This window comes from Cucurbita pepo, chromosome LG17, assembly GCF_002806865.2.
Source record: "Cucurbita pepo subsp. pepo cultivar mu-cu-16 chromosome LG17, ASM280686v2, whole genome shotgun sequence".
Taxonomy (NCBI): Eukaryota; Viridiplantae; Streptophyta; class Magnoliopsida; order Cucurbitales; family Cucurbitaceae; genus Cucurbita; species Cucurbita pepo.
Genome location: NC_036654.1, coordinates 2,182,334 through 2,206,849, shown reverse-complemented (window position 1 = coordinate 2,206,849; position 24,516 = coordinate 2,182,334). Strand labels below are relative to the sequence as shown.

Below are 24,516 nucleotides of genomic sequence, written 5' to 3'. Positions count from 1 at the left end.
TTAAAGATAGCATTCATTATTTAAAAAAAAAAAAAAAAAAAATTGATCGTTGACTAGTTTGACTGTACGAGTTTGAACCTAAACTTTGTATAACAATTCCAACCAAACCACTACTTGCAATTGGACCACTTCCTCACTTCGAGCACACATTTGTCTCGACACGGTATAGTTGGCTAATCAACTCCGTGCACTATTCATTTTAAAGTATTCATTCATATCATATCCTTAAATGATCTATATCGTGGGACTTCTTCCATGTTATATGAAGCAGTTAGTCACATATCACTTTTTTAGTCATGCAGTATACAAGCACGTACATATGATATATTAACATTCCATTTTTTCAATCATTTTCTAGCCTATTGTCAAGCCTAAAGAGTACGTTAACAAGCTCACCTAGTGGGTCAATGCAAACATACATAGACCATATATAGAGAAGTATTATGCATCTAATTAGACTCGAATCATGAATGTAGAGTCCAAACCCACTCATAAATATATATCATTTCTAACCCCAACACGGGTCACTCATTAAACATTTTTAAATATTCGTATCTTCAATCAATAAAACAATTTTTTAAAAAAATTTTAAAAAAAATTGAAAAAAAAAATGAAGAACAAGCAATATCAGCACGTCTGTGAAGAGGTATAAAGAGATGAAAAATGAGAATTATTTACAAACATTTTCCAAAATCTCTCCCTGTGTGTGTAATGTTTTATGGAGTAGAAATTGAAGAGAAAAAGAGTATTATTATTGTTATAAACATAAAGTAATATTAGGGCTACAAATTGAATCAGTTAAGGGAAAGAAATGTTCTTGGCCTTGTTTCAGGTGGCCCAATGAACAACTCTGTTTCTACCTCTGAACTTGGACTGCTACTTTCTGCATAGTTCGTTAAATTCTCCCCTCTTTCTACTTCCTTTACTCCCCCTTCTGCCTCACTTTCCCACTATATATGAAAATAAAACATACCCATGTTAGCTGTTAATACCCAGCTATGACCAAAGTCCGACATTCGTCGAGTCAAGAACCAACAAGAACATAGCTTAACTAACATAATATCATATATCTTTGATAGAGGTCGTGCAAATCTTGTTGGAGTATCACAATTATAGGTATATACTAGAAAGAGGTTTCTACACCCTTATAAGGAATGCTTTGTTCTCCTCTCCTAACGTGGAATCTCGAGCTACATCGATGGAGAGGAGAAGTTACAAATGGTGTAGGTGGCGTGCCAACGAGAACGCTAGCCCCCTCTAAAAGAGGTGGATTGGTTAGAGAGGGAACGAAGCATTGCTTATAAGGTGTAGAAATCTCTTCCTAGTAGACGCGTTTTAAAAACCCTAAAGATAAGCTCGGAAGAGTAAGCTCAAAAAGAACAATATTTACGAACAAAGTAAACATTATCGTATCGTTGTGGAGGTTTGTTGTTCTATCAAGTCTCTACAAATTAAGACGTTTACCTTTTCGAGTAGCTTAGCATTTTCAGCTTCCAAGAGTTTCTCCTGCATTTCATTTCAGCCCAAAGATTCATTTAAAAAAAAAAAAGAAACCCAATGGAAACAGTTTTCAGATGAATGTTTGAATCCTTTCACCTTGTGCTTTAGTTGTTTAATCTGTTCTTCAAACACTTCAACCTGTAATATAAAAATCCGGGTTAGAGAGAGAATTGAATTTAGAGAGAGAAAAAAGGGATTGAATCAAAAACCTTTCTGGCTCTAATTTTGCAAACACTTTTCTCCAACTGAAGTTCAACCTGCTGAAGTTCATCAATGGAGCAAGAACCCAGATCTTCTCCCAACATTTTCCTACAATTTTTTTATGAACAGTTTTAAGACAAGCCCAGATTTCAGCATTAGAACAACTATTTAACCAACAAAACAAGAAATTAAGTCATTAGAACCGTTTTGAAACTTCAAGCTGCTCTATTTTCTTCATCAGGGTGGCTGCTTCTTCATGATTCAGATGCTCCAACTGCAGATGATTATTGAATGTGGATCATCAAATGGTTAAAACTAGGAATAATGTTGGGGACAAACCTGGATATCATTAACCGATGGAGGGTCGAGGGCTTCTTTGGTTTTGGCATGCTTTCTGTACCGCTCTAGAGTTGCCTGCATGCTGAAGATCAGAGCAGAAATGTGGAAGCAAATTAAATGAGTTCATGCACAGATCAATATTCATATTTATTGAATGAGTTCATTGAAATAAGATCCCACACAAAATTCACATTGCTTTACTGTTCATTTCCTATATCGACCCATCGCCGTATTTCTTCTGTGTCGTTTCCCATATTCACAAGTCTTCAATACTAAATACGACGAGTAGTGGAGTCCTGAGCTAAGCTTTGGCTAAATCTTAGTGCCATAATGTCTTTCAAATCCTCCTAACCATTATTCGACTGCAATAATTGTTGCTAAGAAGAACGTTCATGTTGTGATAATTCCACCTAGAAGATAATGGGCTACTCTTACCGCATGTCGTTGGACAATACTCAAGATTCTAGACTGAGTAGTAGGAGAAACTTTTTTAGCCCAAACGATAGATTCAATAAGTTCTTACCAATAACCACGAAACATTAAAGACTTGGGATCACAAGGAACAAGTTATTGTGTTTTTTAAGGTTGAATTAGGTTTAGATTTTATCATAATCTACCTACAAAACTTCTTAGATACAATTTGGGTGTCTTCCTATATTTCTTCTAACCTAAAATAGTTACTATCTTCGTAACATAACCTATTGTGCATGACATACTTGACCAAGATGGAACATCGATGGTGGGACCATGACATACTTGATGGCGATGGGACATCGATGGTAGGACCATAGAACATGTCAAGTCTACTTCGTAGACTAGTCTACATAATCTATAACCTAAAACTTTGATACCAACTGTAACGATCCTAGTTTTCTACTAGCTTAAAGACGCTACCATATGCATGACGTAATATTTTGTGCGGAAATATTCATTTAAAACAATTTCATAAAACAATGTCATGGATTTGCATGTATAAGAAAAAAGTCTTAAAACCATACGGAGCAAAAATTAAAATAAACATAAGTAAATATAAAACTAGTAAGGTCCTATACTAACTTAAGATCTACAAAATTGAAAGAAACTAGCCTATGCATGTGTCATGGTCTTTAATTGTGATGCCACTATCAACCGTACAGAGGTAGGTTGTCTTTGCGTGAAATATAGAAGTAGCACATAAGTGACCCCGCTATTGGGATCAGGGAATGCAAACACATGCAATCATGATCAGGGACATATCATTTAAAATGTATCCTCCAGTCCCGAAAAATTTTGTGTAGTACTTCCCTACGCACGACTCACACATGAACCCATCAAGCAATTCGCACACCCCTTGTGTCCACCGACATTCGGAGGTACAACAAACTTCGAATATCATGCAAGACATGATAATCATCATCATAGTGTACACGTCCGTACTCATCATCATAAATGGGTATGTAACCCAACGTAAATAAACATACGATATGCATTTAACACAAAATTCAGTTTCCAAGTACTTTTGACCAACTTTAATTGATTTTCTAAATAATTAGAACTAAATTAGGATAAAAGAAATAGAAAGTTTGTGTGTATTTTGAGATAGGAAATTGAGTGTAACAGATAGGGTTGCTAATCATGAACCTATGCTTCGAAGACCTACCTTTGAGGATAACACTAACTTTAGGGATGACAAATCTATAAAAACAATCCTTAAAATTGGCTACAAAATTTAGGACCCACTAAGAGCAGTCTAGATAATGCTTTTTCTTTTGTTCCAACAAAAACTTAGTGAACTTTGGAGTTTGGATAACTTAGTGAACAAAATCATAGAAGTAACTAAGTTGTTAGGACTTTGGACTGCAAGCTTGGGAGATTATAACCAAACCCTTTTTTACGTTAAATTTAAACTACTTGAGTCTATAATTTTTAAGTTTGTCTCGTACGTCTCTAAACTTTAAAAAGTATTTAATAAGAATTATATGTCTAAAAATCCTCAATATGTTCAACATTATTTAAAATCAATAAATTTATTATACATGAATGTACGTAAAAGCTTTATTTTTGTTTTGCATAGGTTCATGAATTTGAAAAAATGTTGAATAAATTGAGTGATGTATTTAACACAAAGTTGAAAGTTCAAAGATTTAATACACACAAAATCGAAAGTTTAGTTTAGGGATTTATTAGATATTCTTTAAGTTTAAGGATATATTAAATATAAAATTAAAAGTTTAGGGATCTATTAGTAGGGGTGTACGTGATATTTTTGAACCAACCCAAAAGTTTGAGTTAGTTGAATTGGTATCCCAATCCAACTCGAAAATTTTCACAACCCAACCTGAAACGGCTTGCTCCAAAATTTTGTTGAGCGGAGAAGCCTGACAGAAGTGGAACAAAGTGTCGAGCAAAGAGATACTCGGCAGCGACATCCGACAAGAAACACAAACAAGGTCAAGCAAAGAAATGAGAACTGAGAAGAGAGTCCAATGGAGAAGTAAAGAGGCGAGGAACATCGATGTTCGACGACACACAAAGACGAGACGAAAGTGAGATGAGAACTGAGAAGTCGAACGACAACACACAAAAAGATGAGTCGAACGATGAAGACGAACGTTGTAATGTGAGTGGTAAGATTGCGAGGGCGAGAGTCAAGACTTCATTTTACATACCTAGTTACCCTCGAGGTAGGGGCAGACGCAGACAATGACTCATGGGCTTGAACTGCGTGGGGCTTGTGCTATGTGGGTTTGGACCTATTTTATTTTCTTATTTTTAAGACTTTTGAGTTGGGTCTGGACCCAATAATTTGAATTTCGAATCCAAACCCAACCTAAACTGGATCCGGTTCCAAAAAACGAATCCAACCCAAACCAAAAATCCTTTTAAACCCAATCCAACCTTTATAATTTAGGTTGAGTTCTCGAGTGAGTGGGTTAGATATACACCCCTACCGGTTAGAAACTTTTTAAAGTTTAGAGACCTATCTCAAATCTAGGTAAAAGTTCAAGTGGAACAGTGAACTTATAATTTATTTTTTTTTATTTTTATTTTTATTTTTTTTATTTATATATTGGAGAAATCTCCATCCATATAGCAACTAGGATTGAAAGCGAACACCTACCTTAGATGTCACAAATAACATATGAAATACAATCTATTCAGCAAAAACTGGGAATGAAAAACAAAAAAAATGATATGAACACAGTAAACCACTGAATCAACAGACAAATCTTTCTATATTGCATGCATGCAATAATCTTCTCCACCATTAGGAACAAAACCTAGACAATAGTAATAGAACACAGAACACAAATCCAGGAACATCCAATAATTATCAACAACGTTAAAATGTTGTAACAATAAAAAAAAACAAGCTGAAGGTGAAAAATACAATTATTATAGGAATGTCAAGAGTGGCAAATGACAAAAATACAATATCATTTCTTAGAAAACTCTAAAGTTTTATGGTCAGTTTAGACATTTGAACATATTAATGTTCTTGGGACATGAAGAAAAATTAGATAAATCCTTAAACTGAGACATGGGTTCTAAAAAGGAGCAGCCATTGCAGGCTTTTGGGTGTGATCATAATCTAAATAAGGAATCAACTGATAAATTAATATAAACCAAACAGTAATCAACAGTATGTGTGCTTAAACTATGGTTATATAGTACAAACCCTTTTCACTTCTCCCAATAGTTTCATTGAAAACAACAGCAAAAACCAGGCTACTTAAGACCTATAAGAAATCATTCATAAATGGAAAGATTCATAGGCAGATCAAGATTAAAGCCATACAATCTGAATGGATTGAAGCAAAAGCAGTTGTTAAGAGTACCTTGAGTTTGCAAATTCATAAAGCTTTCCTCTAGGAGAGAAGATGATAAGACCAACCTCAGCATCACAGAGAACTGAGAGCTCAAAGGCTTTTTTCATCAACCCATTTCGCCTCTTGGAGAAGGTGACTTGCCTGCTTGTTGCGTTTTCAATTAACCTCATCTGGGTCTTCCCTCTCACCATTTTCTCACGATTTGAAACCCCTTTACACTAAAAAATAGAGGAATTACCCCTAAATAACACTATAAACCCTTACACAGAGATGGATCTCAAGAAACCCACAAAGGAAAAGATGAATTTATAGATCAAGAAAAGAAGGGGAAGGCCACAGAAGGAAACAAAAGTGTAATCAAACAAGGAGCAGAAGCACTGAAATCTCCCCACTAAACCCAAAAAGTAAGAGAAAAAAACAAAAGAAGACAAGAAAACCTTGAAATAGAAGCAGAAAAGGGCAGAACCAATCTAAAAGCAAAAGAAAACCCCAGAAACCTGAAAACCCAGAAGGAGAAAAGGAGGCAGAGGGGCTATTTTGGTTGAATCAGAAACAAAATTTGAAGAACACAAAGGAGAGAAGAGGAAAACAAAGCAAACCCACCTTTCCTTTTGTGGAGTAGTTTCAAACCCACTTTACAAATTTGCTGGAGAAAGCTAAAAAAGGGAGAGGAGGAATATTTGGAAAGGAATTAGAGTACACAAAAGCTAAAGGAGGAAGAAGAAGGAGGAGGAGAGAGAGAGGAGGAGAGAGAAAGGAGGGTGATTCATCCAATCCTAAGTTTCTTGATTTGGGAAAAAAATGAAAAGAGGAGAGGGGGAGGATAAGAGGAGAATCACGAACAGGGAAGGAAATGGAAATGGAAATGGAAATGGAAATGGGGAGAAAAGTCAGAGAGAGAGAGTGAAATGGAGTTGTTAGCTAAGCTTACAAATGGAAATAAAAATTCATTGTCCGTACAGATTGTGTTTTTACAGAGGGGGGCAGGGCAGGCGGGTAGCGGGCAGTGGGCAGTGGGCAGTGGGTAGCGGGCAGTACTATGTTAGAACCCCCCTCCACATTGCTCCGTACGGTCTGCATAACTGAAACCCAATCACCGAGCGGCAACGTTTGGCCATCATCATTACATTCACTCGTCTCCAAAACCGCGTTCCCGCGTGTCTTCCACGCGCCTTCTCTTTTTCCTTTTTTTTTTTTTTTTTTTTATNTTTTTTTAATTCCCAAATTCTTTTAAAATAAAAATAATCAGATACAAAATTGATAATTTAAAATACAAAAAAATATTTTTGAAGTTAATGAATATATTACTAAAACTATAAATAAAACTAATTTGATCATTTTAGTCTTTATATATATATATATTATATCTAATATTTAATCAGAATAAAATTACATTCAATAAAAATTTCAAAATATTCGTATAGAATTTTATTAAAGGATTTTCTTTAAATATTAAATTTATCATAGTATTTTGCAAAAATGAGACTATGAATTTATTATTATTATTATTACTATTATTATTATTATTTTGTATGAGAACCAAAAAAGATGGTTTGAAAATAAATACAGATACCTTAATAGAAACACACCAAAGACTAAAATACAATAATAATAAAATACACATTTACCAAAAATAAGCTAAAGTTAAATAATATATGATATTAAATAATATTTAGATGCATCTGGACTCTGGACTCAATTAACTAACTCGAAATTTTGGATAGTTAAATTGGTGATTAAAGTAGCTCGAATAGAAATAAGATCTCAAACCTCTATTTTTCGGGTTCAGTTGGTTGTCAATTTTTTTTTAATTATTTTTAAAAAATCTTATCTATCCACAATATATGTTACATTAAGAACTAAAATCACGTAAAGTTCAAATATCAAACATTTACAAGTCACAACGCATCACTAACATATGTTACAAATATTAAATACGTTAATTTTTAAAAGAGAAGGGTAGGGTTGGTTTACAACCCTATATTCGGGTTGGTTAGGTTTGAGCTCAAACAAGCCAAAATTTCAAATGTTCAAAAATTAACCCGAAAATAAAAATAGTGTAACTTATTTTCTATAATTTATATGGAATAGTTTAGAGGGATGGAGTTATCGAATCATAGAAATACCTTTATTGTTATCTCTAATAACGTCCAATCAGCTTTTTTTTTTTTTTTTAATTTATTCAACCAACAAAAAGAATAATAAGAGAATAAATTGGACCCTTTTCATAAATTCATGTAATGCTCGACATTTATAAATAATATGGATTTCTATTTTATAATTAATGTTTAAACCAACCTTAATTTGTTTATTGGGTTTGAAATATTTTTAAAGAAAATCAATTAACCAATTCAATCTATAATTATTTATCGAGTTGAAATGATTTTATATTAATATACACTAATTGTACTTAAAAATAATAATAATATGAAATGAACGAGCGTACACGTATTATTTGAATTATTTTTATATTAATATTTTAACATTTATATATATTATAAGTTAGGTTAAGCATTTTAAATTCAAATTTATTTTGTTTAGTGAAAATAATTATTGTAAAATAATAATAATAATAATAATAATTAAATTTTATTTTGAATGATATCATACATTGAGATAACAATTAGTTTTGAACCAATAATCTTCTTTTCTTGTTGATAAACACAAACACATAAATTATTTTTAAATTATTTCACTTTAAAATAAATAGTGGAATTTTTTTACAATATTTCTTAATTCATGCTAGGTATTGGGATATCATGTCATGTTAAAAAATTAAAAAAAAAAAAAAAAAAAAAAAAAAAAAAAAANTTCAAGAATTTGATGTGTATGGCTATGGTTCATTTGTAGGGACCCCTTTAAAAATCAAATGTTTTTTTATTTTTATTAAATATCTCGCTTTTGTGTGGCTAATATTGGTTTCGTTTAATTTTTGGTATTCGAAACGATCATGTCGTGAGTTAATTTACTTGAATAATAACGCTCCAGTTCTATGCCTTGATTATTGATGATCGTATTTGCAATTTTTTAATGTATCCAGACGTTTGATCCATGATCACTATAGCTGATATTGCCATTTGTATATAGGAGTCTTACCTTTACTTGAAACGCTTTCGGATTTGGTTTGATGACTTGAATGACATATGAATGACACGTACTCTGTGACTCATTTATGTGGAGTCTATATGTCTTAGGCCATTTAATTTGGGTACCGGACGAGGCTCAATCTAATTGTTTTAGTTATTTATTTTTCTTTTTGACGTGCATATAAATTGTATTTTAATATCCTACCTACTTGAGAATCAATTATTCATTTTAATTTCGTAAATTTTCATATTTATTTTATTTTTATTTTTATTATTCATTTTTTCCATGGTCTGTAAGTGCACCTAGTCGCTTCGACGCACCACATTATTCGGCCTAAGCCTGGCTCGACAATACAGGTGGATACTTTAATGACACTGTCATACTACTACCTATATGGTTAGCTACTTTAGTCATTCTTGGATGTTGTGGAGATCTACTAGGTTCGTAGGGGCGTCTAGGCGATTTAAATTTCATCTTGCATTTTCAAGACACTCGGGGTTAGCTTCTTGGGGCTAATACAATCTCTTGGTATGTTTAGGTCTAGACCTTTGATCACCTCTCACTATCCTAAGGTGCTAGGTCTACTAGAAATTTACTGACTTGGTTCAACATGTAAACCGCTCTGGCTCTAGCGCTTTAGTCTTAAGTTGGTTCACTCATGCATGCGTGTTAGGGAGATATATCTATTGATCACAAAAGCACAAAATTCACATTCTAAACATAATCTTGGTCATCTCTCGGAGTTAAAGAGATTTATTGTGTTCCTAGAGTGGCTTACCATGAACTTTTGACTCTAGGGTACTCTATTCTGACTCTTCGAGTCTTTCGTAGTTTGAAAAAAACTAAGGTTTCGACCCTCTAACCTTCACTCACCATCCTGGTGTGCTCAGTCTAATATTTTTATTTTAAAAAATATGTAATTTCTTCTAATTTAATATAAATAATTTTTTGATTGAAATGTTGGGGGTAAGATGTTAAAAGTATCTTACAAAATGGAAAAAAAAAAAGAATAAAAATTATTTATAGGGAAATTTAAATAATTAATTGGTTTTATTTTTAGAGAAAAAGACAGAATTTAGTCACGTTTTTTACTATATTTTATTTTTTGTGGACCAAATAATTTGGGACTATAAATGTCAATAAAGACAAAGACATCTTATTACCAATAAAACTCTCTCTCTCTCCTCGTAACTTTTGTTTCTCTCTCTAACTTATCACAATAACTTTCCCTTTCTATCTCTTTCTCTAACAACTTTAATAATTTGGATTTCAATGAATATCTTAACTTAAACAACACAAAAACAAAAAAAAAAATCCTAATAATTTTGCTTAAAAAATTAAATATATGTTAAAAAAATTGATATTACAAGGCTCCATCTCAAATTCATACAATTTGAAATTTGGGTTCGGCACTTGATGGTTCTGACTTTTCAATGCGAACTCACGTGCATGATCATATTACCTACTTGTTTTGAAGTGTTTTTAAAAATTGTTTTAAGTCAAACACGGTTAATTTTGGAGTTTTGAAGATAGGTGAGGTGGATGAGGAAAGGCCAAGGATTGTGTTAGGATGAGGTGGATGGAGAAGGGGCAAGCGATAGTGGAGGCGACAGATATCATGAAAGAAGCTACATTTGGAATGAGTTATGGGGTCCACAATTGCCCCAATCAATATTTTCCAGAGCAAAAAGTTAGGTCAAATCGTTAAAACAAAAAACGGCTAAACATTCCGTGGAAGGAAACTTACTATTATTAGTAATACAAAGTTAGTTGTCATGTTTCAAAACTTTTATTATATAGGCCCCAATTACTTTTTTTTTTTTTTTTTTTTTTTTTTTTTTTTTTTTTTTTTTNAATAATAATTAAAAAAAAATTAACTTATTGCTATTATTTATTTTTGAAAATACAAGAATTAACCTTCCAAAAAAAAAAAAATTCACTAATTATTGAATAATAAAATATCTATTTATTATTTATCATCACGTTAATTAAACAACAAAATAGGTGTTCAATTTTTTTATTTATAAAATCATTATAAATATATTTTAATTCGATTAGTGAGCCCAAGCCCATAATAATTATTCCTTCCTTATTACTATTATTTTGTTTCTTAATTTGGAAAACAGCTAATTTAAAATATATTTAGAAAAAACAAAAATTAATTTTCAATCCTAAGAGTAAATTTATTTTTCTTCATATATTTAATATTGCATAAAAGTGATAAACAATAATACTTAATTTTTTAATTAGAAAAATGCCAAGTCAGCAGGAAAAAAAAAAAAAAAGGAATTTCTTGCTAGAAATAATATTACAAACTGGGAAAATCAAAATTCTAGATGGTATAAAGATCACCACAACATCTTTTTACAAAAACCCAAACAAACTTTGACACATAAATAAGCACAAAAAAAAAAAAAGAAAAAAAAAAGAAACCATAGCAAGCAATTTACAACCTTGATTAGCTATGAACATAATAATGACTGTGTTTTTAAATAGCTCTCTGATAATTAAGAAAAACAAGAAGTGCTAACTCGGGATGAAGGGTTCGAAGAGCTTCTCGCACGGGTTTGGATAGGTTTGTAGAATAGTAGCAGCACGTTCAAATTCTTCCCTCAAAACTTTGATACTGTACTTGTCGACAACTCGACCGAGGTCGTGAGATGTCTCAAATGGATCCTCGATGCATATCAAATGACGATCCTTGCCGATTCTCCTCGTCCAATCTTTTGCTCTCTTGCTGCACATTCAGTTGACAATGAGATGAACATAAGAAAGACAACAATGAGATGAAGAGCCATATCTATATCTATCAGCATACTCCTCCCCAGATTAAAATTTTGGGCTACAATAAGCTAAAGCCCATTAACTACTCAGAAACAAAGTAGAAGTTTCAATGCTGATTCAAAAGAGGGCTGGATCTGAGAATAAAAGTAAGAACAAAAGTTAACCAGAGAAAAGAACCCCAGGTGTCACTTGGATCCTTCATCAGAATTCAGACTTTTTTACCATCCATAAAGAGAGCATACAAAGACAAATGATGAAAATTTTAATATCTTGCAAGTTTAATACTAGGAAGCAAAGAAACATATTGAGAATAGAGAGATCAAAAGCTTTTATTGATATAAATAAAGGGAAAACAAACGGATAACGCTACAGAAGGACTTAAAACGACCGATACCACTGAAAAAAATTACGAGATTAAGAAGATGAGAAAACTCTTTGACACGGTCACGGACATCGAAGAGAGGCATGAAACCTTGGTATAAAACAGACCTTCCATGGGCGCTCTCAATCCATTTGAACATTCTCTGGTTTCTTCTAATAAGCACTACCTTTGTAGGCCTCTAGTCCTTTCCTTTTCAAGACAGGGTATTATCAAAAACAATAACAAAGAACTGGAAAGAGAGAGATTTAGTTGCAGGTCTTTCTTTCTTTTCCTTTTCCCCATTTGAATCCCTGTAATGAGAAGAAGAACAGAGTGGATCCAACTAAAATCTCATTTTTGTTTATCTTGCTTTGTTCACTTGCTAGACATGAGGCCTATGCCCCTAACAGAAGGACAGCTAGTGGAGAGGATTGTCAATTATCTTGCCTAAACAGAGAATCAACTGATAAGAATTTCACTAGAAGGGGTTTTAAGGCAGTTCAACTGAATCACTACAACTAAAAGTTAAACGATGATGAAACTCGACATTGCTACAGGCATAATACCCTAAGTGCAATGACCAAAAGATACTCGGAAATAGGGTATTAAATCTAACCAAAGTTCACACCTCCCTCAAGACCTCTCTTGACATCTCTAAAAACTTCTCCTATTCGGAAATGTAATCTCCACAGAGACACTATATAGTGACAACGAATGTAACATGCTCAAGCCCACCGCTAGCAGATATTGTCCTCTTTGGGCCTTCCCTTTCGGTTCCCTCAAGGTTTTTAAAACGCGACTGCTAGGGAGAGATTTCCACACACTTATAAAGAATGTTTTGTTCTCCTCCCCCAACCGCTGTTGGATCTCACAACGACCTTCTTCGCTTTTCTAACTCATTTGCTTGTATATAATACTACTGCTCATAAACGACCATACATATCTTTTCTTTACATAACTAACTCTCTTGTCTATGCTCACCCTTCCTCTAATTTGCAAAGCAAATTGGGGTGCAAATTAGATACAATATGCCACTATCATACTTCTGTCGAGCCAAATATTCCACAAATTAACCAAAAAGGCTGCAAATCAAAGGGTCTCCTTATCTCAAAATGGCGGGTGGAATAGCTTCCATCTTTTGCTAAAAAATATTCTAAGAATTGTGCCCATCCATCTCTTATTCCAAGCGTCATACTTCCAGAACCGCAAAACCAAAAACCACCGAACAAAGTTCAGGAACTTTGAAGTCATAGGTTCAAGATAGGTGGTTTTCTAACAAGAATACCACAATCTTACGAGTTTTCTGATGCTAACCAGTTTGTAAAAGGTCCCAACTCAAGCTATTTAAGACCTCTACTTTTTTGCCTAGGAAAGAATCACGCACACCTACCTCTTTAATCCAGTCCAGCATCATGTTTTTTAGTACCAAAACAAAAAACTATCATTGGTCTATTATTCCTTAACAACGGTTACACTGAATTTAAAAGCTCTTTCATATAATGATAGAAACAAATATTATATCACATATCTTACCTGATAGTGCTTTTAGTACGAATGGATATGACGGTGTTGGCATAATCATGACAATATGCCCAATAATGGAAGAATCCCCAGACGAGTCGAGCAACGCTTTCATTGTTATTGGATCCAAAACTTTTCAGATTTTCAACTTGATCAAAGTATGCACATTCAATATTATCAACAATTTCATGATAAGTAACAATCTTCGTTTCCTGTGGTGGAGGGATATACTGATCACTAAATGCAAATAATAAATATACGACCAGATAAACTTGCATAAATATAAATATCAAAGGTGAAACTTTTGTTGGTCAGCTAATCTATTATCAAGAATACAGCCATCTTATCCAAACAACATAACATATCAAACTAAAACTATTGGACATAAATTAAATACTAATTGAGCAACTCAACAACAACTATTAATACCCATAACAAATAACTGAAATAGAAAAAGGAAGTAGCTCCTATAGTACAACATCAACAGCTTAGGGCTTCTTTTCGAACTGTTTCCACAACCTTTTGTTAAACAAAAAGTCTACTTTGATAATTGTTTTCTAAAAATTGTTTTTTCTTATTTTCTTGTAGAATGTTTTGAATGATGACCTTTCCTTAAAGTTGTTCTTGCCTTCAAAATCAAGTTTATACTAGTGATTTCAATATACACAATAAAATTACGGTTTGCAGGTCATTTGGGTCTCAGAAATAATTTTGTTACGAGAGCTCCATTTATTTAAGGAGTGCATAAAATTCCAGTGTCTTGTACATGTTAAGAATTGTACCACTGCTGACATGAACAGGGATGCACTTAACCTCTATGCTCAATTTTCATCTTTTTAGTTCTTTGCTTCTTATCTACCTATTTCATACTAGAGGCTTGAATAAAAGAAATCTAAAATGTTTATTTGTACAGATAAGCATATGTAGATAGTAGAATAGCCACCCATGAGAATGGATGGTCATCATAAAAGGAGTATTTAAAATCCAAATTCGGACTGTGAGCATATATTAAGAGACTTGGATACAAACCTGTAAACAAGGCAGGATAGGAGGATCTCGATGTTGTAAGAAATGGATGCACATCAAAACATACCTGAATTGATAATAGGCATATTAGCATACTCCATCAAGTTAACATGTGAAATTAGAAAACTTGACAATGTAGGAAGTGTTCGCAACTCTCAAAAACCAAGAAATTACGTGTTCGTATCCTTATCATAGTGACACTTATCTCTAATCATGATAGAAGATTAATTCATACAACATGATCATACTGCACAGTAGAAGAATTCCATAAAGTTTGACAACTTACGCATAGCTAGAAAGTGTTCCCTGGTATGTTTCATTCACTCCTCTAGACTTAGCCCAATGCTTCACAATAAATGCCAATTGTGGTAATCTCACATCTATTTGTGCATAATCCCGGAGAAGTTTTGTATTTACAACAGCCAAAACATTGTTTATGCATATGTCACAAGATATTCCAGTCACCGGATCCTTGAGCTTTATAATAGGAACCCTTGCATGCGTCAGGGCCTACAAACATAGTAACTTGAAGTCAAATAATAGAAATTTAAAGAGCTTTTATTTGTGTGCATGATAGTGAATGTCGCTTGAAGTTGTATCCAAACATTACGTCACCATTTTGTTATTTTCATACATGCATACTGCCTATTTCATCACCTAAAAAGGATACACGTACATCGGAGAACAGAAGACAAGCTCGTATGACGCATGCAACTAAAATATAACATACAATTATAAACACATCTTGACATCATTACCAAGACGTTTCAACTTCAATCAAGAAAAATATTCTGAATGGTAGATAATCCAAGTACCTGCACATTCTGGAAGTTAGCTGATTGCAGTCTATCTGCCAACTTCAGTAAGATCTCAGCCTTGTCAATATCAGCATCTCTATGCACAAGACACACATCTAAATCACTATTTGAAACACCGAAGGAGTTCGCACATGATCCAAAGAGACATAGACGAGCACAAGGCCATTCATTAACAACCAACTTCTCTAGTGATGTTAATAACTGCATCTGTTTTTCCTTTTCTTCTTTAGGTGGTATCAGAGATTCATAAATTGCAAGAAGAGGAACTTTCAACATATCTATGTCACCACGGCACTTTATATGTCTTCGAGAGATCCTCTCCCTGTGTGTAAGTAGCCGATTCCCCCTGCAATCCTGTGTAGAAAATTTCACATAAATTTTGTCTCCAATCTGACCTTTAATATTAATAATACCCTATCCACAAATGTTTCAATACAAACTTATATAGTGACCCTATCCACAAATGTTTCAATACAAACTTATATAGTGAATTTTCTCACATGTTGTTCCTTTGAAGACATAAGTACAATATTCTAGAAAAGATGCAAGTTTGTAAATTCATGGGGCATACAATCTCAACGTTAAGATGATCAGTAAAATGGTATGCCTCTTTCCTTCAACAAAATTCATTTTTAGTATCTTATCATTCATACATGAGACTTCAACAGTGATGTTTCCACACAAAAAAAGGCATTGTATGAAAATACAAGATAAATGAAAAGAGAATATTCAACCTTCTCACGACGCACGTGTTTAGCATCGCTTTTCTCATCAGGTTCCTCCTCGTGCAACAAGGAATCAGCAAGCTGTTCACCTATATTGTTCTCCAGTTCCTGGCTATCATTACCATTAGTTGAATCAACATCCTTTCTCATCCAACCACGCCCCTCATGACTATCTCTGGGCCTGCCTTCAGCAAAATCGGGATGCAAATTCAAACCACGTTCTTCCATATCCAATGCTGATGCTGAATGAAGATCACTCCTAGAAGGGCGTACAGGGTCATGAAGCTGTGCACCAAGTTCGAGCCTGTGAAACGCCTCCCCAAGTTGACTTGAACTAGCTCTCTCTCTATTTACTACATGATCAAAATCTCTCCTTCTAATGTTCACAGAATCCAAATGCCCTCCTCCCTTTGGCTTGCTCATAAAACCAGATGGCTCCAACACCTTCACCAAGGGATGAAAACTGTAGTTTTCACCCAACACACGCCCTCTTTCTTGCTCTGAGTAATCAAACTCTCCACGGCGAAAGGAATGAACATTGGCATTGGAAATCGAATTCCCATATGATATGAAATTCGAATTCCCATGAGAATCCAATCCCTGATTTCTATTCATCCCATTAGGGATTGTCTCCCTAAACCCTACTTCGCGGTTTAAATCATTGGCAGAGCTATTATTCCCACTAACCAAAACCCTAGAAAATTGAGTGGGAGAAAAAGAGCCAAACTGAAGCTTATTCTCCAGTTCATTATGCTGCGAAAGGTTATGAACAGTACCATTCGGTCTATCATGGTTTCCACGAAGCCCTAACCTCTTCAAATCGTCTGCACCCCCAAGACCCCCTTGAATTAGGTCACCCGAACTGTGACTCGCCGCAAATTGGGCTCCCCCAAACTGATTCCGAGGAAGAGGAAAAGGGTTCTGCTGAAGGTGTTGAAACCCCACAAAGTTAGAAGCAATAGGAGCAGACAAGGACTGGTGGGAGTGTGACCAAGGGGAAAGAGGAATTGGGTATAGAAGATCGGAGCCAGTGGAAGGCCAGGGCGGCGGGAGGGAGGTAAGGGAGGGACCAACGGCGGCGACGGCTGGATCAAGGGCAGGGGGAGGGTGAAGGTGAGGCTGAGGCTGAGGATTGATGTTGAGATGCGATTGGCGATTTGGGGGTCGTTGTAGGAGGGAGAGAAGAAACTCTCCGCCGTTAGAAGGTGGGGGAAAGGGAGAGTGACCGTCGCCACCAGCGTCGCCGGCCATGGTAGGGCGAGTCAGCGGCGGTCAGTAACAAAAGAGAGAGAGAGAGGGCGAGTGGAAGGAGAAGCAACGAAGAATGAGTAAGAATTGGAGGGAAGAAGGAAATATCAAAGCATAAAATCTTCATTGACTATGCAAAATTTGGGATCCGATTTGCTTTGCAACTTCTTGCTGCCAATCACTTTTTTCGAAATAAGAACATGAAGTAATTAACAACACGTAACCTCTATTTATTTTTATTATTAATCAAATTTTAATTTTATCATATCTTTTAACCTCAAAATCAAATGTTTAAAAGAAAAAAAAAAATTATTACTCTCCTTCACTATTTTATTTTAAATAATTTTAACTAATAAAAATTTTATTTAATTTTGTAGCTTCAATTTATTTTATAATAAATCTTAATAATTATCCTTAATAAAATTATATAAACTTTTAATAGTAAATATTAATAATTTTGATTTAACCAAATTATTCCGATTATAAATTTTTTAACTCTAATAATTTTGATTAAATAATTAATCCAATTCTATCCTAATTTTTTTATGGGTTATTTTGAATAATTTATTTAAATTTTTATTTTATTCGATAAAACATTTATTTATTTAATTTTAAACTTTTAATTAATTTACTACTCACTTTTAATATATATTTAAAAAAATTTCTTTTCAAATAGTTAAAATTTATTTTTAAGGATAGTAGGAGAATGCTAATAAAAAATAATAACAAAATTTATATTGATGGAATTTTTAATTTTTATGTTTTTAATATATTCATGAACTAAAAAAAGTTAAAAAAATTATAGAGGTATCAAATGTCAATTTATATCCTTGCAACAATTTTTTTGTTTGTAATTAGTTCACAAGTCAACCTATATAGCCGAATACACACTTTCCGAAACACGATTTCCAAAAGCAAGTGACTGAATTTGTGATTGCAAAAGAAAAGAGTCGAGGAAGAAGGATTGTTTATCCATTTTTACCTCAGCAGAGGCAAGCAATATGGATCGAGATGGACAATTCTTCTGAATGTCCATGAACAAAATATCTATAAGGTGGATTCTATTGCCTTCTGTGATGTCCCACATTGATTGAGGAGGAGAACAAATCACCATTTATAAGGGTGTGGAAACCTTCTCCTAGTAGATGCGTTTTAAAGCCTTGAGGGGAAGCGCGAAAGGAAAAGTCCAAAGAGGACAATATCTGCTAGCGGTGGATCTGGGTCGTTACACCTTCCCTTGGTCAGACACTTCCTTTAACCTACGATGCTGGTATGATGTGTAATTATGATGAAGGGCTGAATTGAGGAGCAAAGAGTTAGGTTATGGTTACACAACATGCATGATATAAATGATCAAATATTAGGAGGTTGTAGGTATCCCACCAAGCTAATTTTGAGGCGATCATTGAATTAATATGAAGCGTTATCATGTCCCATTAAAAAAAAACAATTTCTTATTTTTCATATTTTTCACTCCATAAAATATAATTTAATCACGGTCGTGGGTAAGAAAACAACCAAGCATGTTTTTAACAATATATTTTAACAAAAATCCAAATAAAGGCTAAATTAATTTTAAGAATATATTTATTGGATGATAATTTTTATTAACCTTAAGGTTAAATTTTATATTTTTTTAAAGAATATATTTTAAATTTTTTTAAAGTTTCAATAATATCTTTATTATTTTAAAAAATTCAAAAATATATTTATCATCACCGAAGTTTTTGTTATAAAAGTAACTAATTAAAAATAAAAATAAAATATGATTACCATCTAAATTCATCTAAAAATACTCCAACTTTTAAAAGTAACATTAAAAAGTCTGAGATAATTACTATGAAATATTAATAAATAGTTTTCGTCCATATATTAACGGTAATTATTTTAGAATTTTTTATATAAAGGTAAAGAGTGTTATTTATACGTTAAATCCGTAAGTAAAGTAACCTTTTGAAGTTAAAATATATTTTTAAAAGAAAGTACACTTACATCCAATGCTAATAACTTGAAATTTGTAAAAGTTTAAAAATATTTTTTTATTAATTAATTTTTGTTGTAAATCAATTTAAATTAAACAAATAAAAATTGCATTCAAAATTCTTTCATTATTAAACTTGACCACATGTATTAAATTTTGCCATAAAATTTCAATTTTACCAAATTATAACTTAACTTCAAATAAGTATTACAATTTTTACCTAGTGTAAATATTTAATAAGACTTCAAAAAGAAGTCTTTTTTTTTTTTTTTTTTAATTCGTGTTTTTAAAATTTACTATTGAAATAATTAATTATAAAGTTGAATTTGATAAAATTGAAAGTTTGGATCGTAACATAATGTTAAAATACAAAATGTTAAAATTGGCGACACATTTAGTGCAAAACTGACCATATAACATAATTACATATATCAGCCATATTCAATAATTCCTCAAAGGGTACCCTACCCTACAATTCAGAGGCTGAATGGGTTATGATTTTATGAACTTGGGTGACCCAAATGGACCTTTCCCCACCACCACTAACACTTTTTGGCCTAAAAAGTTGCACAGAGCACAGAAAAGGCAAAAAATGTCAACTTTTGATGACCTTTTTCAAGTGAAGAAGTCATTTTGAAGGTTGAAGATCATGGAAAAGCTTTTTGGCAAAATCATGGCCTCTGCCATTCACTTTTGAACCCATTTCAGATCATCAGCCATAACCATTTGCAGAGAGTTTACGATGAATCGAAAATGGTATACAGCAACTAATTTTCACTCACCTGGTGGCTTTCCTCTGAGACTTGAAGAGTAAGTTCGACGGTGGGGATGGCGAAAACTCGAACGGTAAGAGAGGTGCCTCGGCCTCTCCTGAAAGAACTGCTACGATCTCGTTCATTGTAGGGCGTTTGGATGGTGATCTTTGCAAGCATAGCAATGCAATTGTGATACAAAGTAAGGCTTGTTCCTTATCCAAGGAATGAATGGATGGATCGATGAGATCCAAGAGTTTGCCATTGCGAGCCAGTTGTCGAGCCCACGAGATGAGGTTTGCTCTATCGAACTCTGATATTGGTGATGCCATTACTTGTAATGGTCGTCGACCTGAGACTAGAACTAATAACAAAACTCCAAAGCTATAGACATCGCATTTCTCGGATATCTGCCCGCCCCCACCGTACTCTGGGGCGATATAACAAATGGTTCCTCTCATACTAGGCGTGCTGCTGATTCCTCCACTCTTCGGGATGTCGCTCGTTCCTCCATCTAGGCTGTTTCTTCTTCCATCCAACCACCAATCAATGCTGCCTTTACTGTTCTTATTGACCTTCTTCATCTTGGTTGAATCTTCATCTCTTTGCCACCATAAGTCCCTGCAACTCTTTGAGCTGAGCTCTTTCCTCTTCTTCTTCCTTGCAAGCTCCTCGCAGAACTCCTCCTTCCACCATTCCCTCGGCTTCTTCCTGTTCTTCTCTTTCTTCTTCATTCTTCCATCATCTAAAGAAGCCCACCATTCCAATCTCCTGGTTTGCTTCTTCTGCTCTTTTTTCCCACTTGAAGAAGCAATGGAGCTTTCAGATTCAACCCATTCATTCTTGGGTCTATCTTTTTTTATCTCATTCCCAATCCATTCCATCACATAATCCTTAACTCTACCAGATTCTGAACCATCAATGGCGGTTTCCTGTTTCCACCACCAATCCCTCCCAGACCCACCTTTCTTCCTCTCCTGTGTTTCTACCATCTGTTCATCATCAATCGCCCGTGTCTCTACCATCTCCGGTGAATCAAGAATCGTAACCACACAACTATCAGGCAAACGATCTATGACACTCTCAGTTTCCTCCAAAATCGATCCATTATCTCCAACATCTCTAACTCCGCCACCGCCATCTTCCTCCTCCGATTTCAGCCTCGCAAGGCCGAAATCCCCAATTTTAGCCTCGAAATCGGCGTCGAGCAGAATATTACTAGGTTTAATATCGCCATGAATCACAGGGGGAGTACAAAAATGGTGAAGATACTGTAAAGCAGAAGCAATACGAAGAGAAATTTCAAACCTCTTACGCCATGGCATGAGTTCAGGGCACTTTCTGTCGAACAGGGCATCTTGTAGGCTACGATTAGGCATAAGCTCATAAACCAAAATCAGTCGACGGCGGCGCCGGTCTGAAGAGTGACCGAGAAGGCAGACAATGTTAGGGTTATTAAGACGAGAGGCGATGGAGAGTTCATTGTGAAACTCGCGCTCGCCCTGAAGAGAACCAGGGGAGTCCATGATTTTGACGGCGACAGAGAGGCCTGAGTCGAGGACAGCCTTGTAGACAGAGCCGAAGCCGCCATGGCCGAGACGGTTGGAGGGGGAAAACGACGCCGTAGCGCGACGGAGGAGGGAGTAGGAGAATCGGCGGGGGAGTTTTGGGGGATTTTCTTGGTGGGTTTCTGAAGGAGCAGTTCGGTTGCGGGAGAGTTTCCGGTAGATGAGGAAAATGGTTAAGAGCAGAATGATGAGCGATGCTGTTAAGGATGTAGCTAAGATGATGTAAAGATGGCTCGGGCGAGGGTGATGGTGGTGGTCGGCAGTGAGCGGCGGAGCGGCGGCGGAGGGAGATGGCATAATTGGTAAATAGTGGAGAGAAGAGAGGGTAGTTTAGAAGAGTGAAAGGTCCATTGTTATGGAGAATGAGAGCGTAAAGACTGAACTCTGACAGAGAATTTGAGCCGAAGAAGAAGGGGAAGAAGAAGTCCTCTCTCTCTCTCGGTTGAAACTGTGAATTTTTATTTAAAAATTTAAATTTAAATAAAACAATTACTTTTTTAATTAAAATTTAAAACTTTGGTAACATATCATAGGTCCGAATATCTCATCTTATATATCAACATAAATATAATTAAATAATTAAGTCGAAAGTTTAAATTTTCATATTTTTGAATCATAATCTTCCCAAACATCAATTTATTCACTCTATTTCGAGAAATGTCTATTTTAACACGTTAATATTAGAGATGTTTACGTGGCGAGAGGGACGAGGAAACCTTCTCTGTGTCCATCTTCGTAAAATTTTCTATATATTTTCGTATATTTAAAAATTATTTATTTAACTAAAATTTTTAGCTATTTTTTACTCTGTTTCGAGTGAGTTCTCATGAATTAAATAGACGTTTTTAACTAATGTCTCTTGAAATGTGAGGGCGTTAGAATAAAAATAACATAATAATTAAAATAAATATTTTTAAAAAATAAAAGGGAAAGTCAAAGAGAAGGGAACCATTTAAAAATGATTAATAACTAAAATAAGATTAATTTTTTTGTAATGGTAGATTAAATTACTAATTTGATTTAAGAGAGAGTTGGGTACTCGCTCACGGGAACGTGGTTTTCTGAGACGGTGACAGTCAAAGAGCCCGATTTTACGGAAGACGTGTCCGCCTCTTAATTGGTTGGTTTTTGCTGTTCCGTAACCCGCATGTGAAGAGAATACGAAGGAAGCAGTTAAGGGAGGAGGTGCAGTACAAGCGTCTATTTATGAGCGTGGGATTGACTTGTGATTCCCTAAATAAAGTACTCAGTGAATACACGGTGGTGGGATCTACGTGACTGAATTTGCCTTCTTTCCTCACGCGCCATCTGCACCACGCGTAGGAAATTAATAGTTTATTTATTTATTTATTTACATTTTGTGGAAATTTTAAAATTTTTAATTTCCCGATGGTTATTATCGAGATATTCTCTTGGAGAAACATACCCTTATCTTGCAATCTAAGCGTACAAATATTAATTCAATTTTAATTAAATGTATTTTCTTTAATTTATTAATTCTATAAATCATTTAAAATTGGACCTTAATTTTTTATTTTTTATTTTTGAAAAAAACATATATAAAATTTAAAAACTAAGGAAATTAAAAGAATATATAAATTGTTAATATATAAGTACATTTCATCCGACCACTTTTGTTTTTTTCTCTGTATAATAATACTTTAAAATCCATCATTTATTTTTTGAAAAAAAAAAATAATTATTTAGAGAGAGAGGCATCAAATTTTATTCTCTAGAAAAGAGTGTGCAATATTCTTAAGGCGTTGTGGTCTCTGTTCATTTATGTACTCTTTTTTTACTCGATTGTCGCATTTTGTTTCGATATATGATGTTTGAGTTAAGAAATCGTATACGAATGAATTGAAATTAATTTGAGATTTTGAAGATATGTAAGTATGGTAAGCAAAAGCTCAGGTGTAACAACCCTACGAGTTACAGTTTAATATAAATACAACTACGCTGATTATATTACCATGGCCTGCGCAGTGATGCGGTCTTCTATATAGGGGTGTCTTATGTTTACTTGAAAATGAAGTAGCACGTGGCTTGATTATTTAAAAATACTCAGTAAGTAGCTCTAACATTGGGATCGAGAAATGCAATCACATATGATTATGATAGGACTTATTTTTTCATAAAAACATCATGACCTTGATTGGTAATTTTTGGAGTCGGGCAAAAATTATATGTTTAGTACTTCTTTATACATGACCCACGTATGCACACGTGGACTCACTTGATTGGTGTATATGTACCCATTAGGCATGTCTTTCAGCTAGCACACGCTCATGCTGTCGGAGCCACGAAGAGAAAGGAGTCTGCATAAAATCATGCGTATATAGATATCGCAATGTACACGTCCGTACTAATTATCATGTAAGAAGTATTATGATGTACATGATATACAAAAATGCATGAGATCTCTGTAACTTTAAATCATGACATACACTTATGATGCAATGTACAACTCCATTCTTTTTATGACATAGCGTCTTTATGTGATATATATACATAATATAGTTTCACAACGTAGTGTAATCACATCCTAATATAACTTAACATAACATAACTTGTAATCACGGCACTATCATAACTTAAACGTAACATACCACACATCAAACAATCATAAAACATTACACATGTAGGGGTCACAGAACATGCGTCGTTCATACAGCAAACAAGTCATCGAACCAAGCCAAGAGTAAAATCACTTACTTGGTTCGCGTAAACCATGGTGCCAGCCTGAAACTGACCTTTGCAATCTAAATCAACCTACGTGAACTCACAATATCGGGT

General features: G+C 34.2%; 3 protein-coding genes across 3 annotated transcripts; all 3 read right to left on the bottom strand.

Moving 5' to 3' along the window:
- Positions 1 to 654: 654 nt before the first annotated feature.
- LOC111779297 (MADS-box protein SOC1) lies at positions 655 to 6,759 on the bottom strand. The gene is made up of 7 exons (XM_023659419.1): positions 5,859 to 6,759; positions 2,041 to 2,122; positions 1,905 to 1,975; positions 1,710 to 1,809; positions 1,597 to 1,638; positions 1,465 to 1,506; positions 655 to 950 (listed from the first exon to the last, which is right to left on the bottom strand). The coding sequence occupies exons 1-7, from the start codon at positions 6,038 to 6,040 to the stop codon at positions 795 to 797; spliced, it is 675 nt and encodes a 224-aa protein (XP_023515187.1). The 5' UTR covers positions 6,041 to 6,759; the 3' UTR covers positions 655 to 794.
- A 4,497-nt stretch (positions 6,760 to 11,256) lies between these two features.
- Positions 11,257 to 17,596, bottom strand: LOC111779294 (UTP:RNA uridylyltransferase 1). The gene is made up of 6 exons (XM_023659415.1): positions 16,181 to 17,596; positions 15,444 to 15,800; positions 14,915 to 15,138; positions 14,632 to 14,695; positions 13,615 to 13,814; positions 11,257 to 11,673 (listed from the first exon to the last, which is right to left on the bottom strand). Exons 1-6 carry the CDS (start codon positions 17,420 to 17,422, stop codon positions 11,463 to 11,465), a joined length of 2,298 nt encoding a protein of 765 aa, XP_023515183.1. The 5' UTR covers positions 17,423 to 17,596; the 3' UTR covers positions 11,257 to 11,462.
- A 2,163-nt stretch (positions 17,597 to 19,759) lies between these two features.
- On the bottom strand, positions 19,760 to 22,167 carry LOC111779295 (receptor-like serine/threonine-protein kinase At2g45590). The gene has a single exon (XM_023659416.1). It carries the CDS (start codon positions 22,015 to 22,017, stop codon positions 20,179 to 20,181), a length of 1,839 nt encoding a protein of 612 aa, XP_023515184.1. The 5' UTR covers positions 22,018 to 22,167; the 3' UTR covers positions 19,760 to 20,178.
- Positions 22,168 to 24,516: the final 2,349 nt, after the last annotated feature.

Bases quoted from the DNA above. Each gene is read 5' to 3' on its own strand.
- LOC111779295 (XM_023659416.1), bottom strand. From the start codon at position 22,017: ATGCCATCTCCCTCCGCCGCCGCTCCGCCGCTCACTGCCGACCACCAC.
- LOC111779294 (XM_023659415.1), bottom strand. From the start codon at position 17,422: ATGGCCGGCGACGCTGGTGGCGACGGTCACTCTCCCTTTCCCCCACCT. The intron at 13,815-14,631 runs GTTTGTATCCAA...CCTCCACCACAG, and splicing joins CTATCCTGCCTTGTTTACAG to GAAACGAAGATTGTTACTTA. The intron at 11,674-13,614 runs GTAAGATATGTG...CTGAATGTGCAG, and splicing joins CGTACTAAAAGCACTATCAG to CAAGAGAGCAAAAGATTGGA.
- LOC111779297 (XM_023659419.1), bottom strand. From the start codon at position 6,040: ATGGTGAGAGGGAAGACCCAGATGAGGTTAATTGAAAACGCAACAAGC. The intron at 1,639-1,709 runs GTTTTTGATTCA...TTTATATTACAG, and splicing joins GCAAAATTAGAGCCAGAAAG to GTTGAAGTGTTTGAAGAACA. The intron at 951-1,464 runs GTAAACGTCTTA...TTTCATATATAG, and splicing joins ATGCTAAGCTACTCGAAAAG to TGGGAAAGTGAGGCAGAAGG.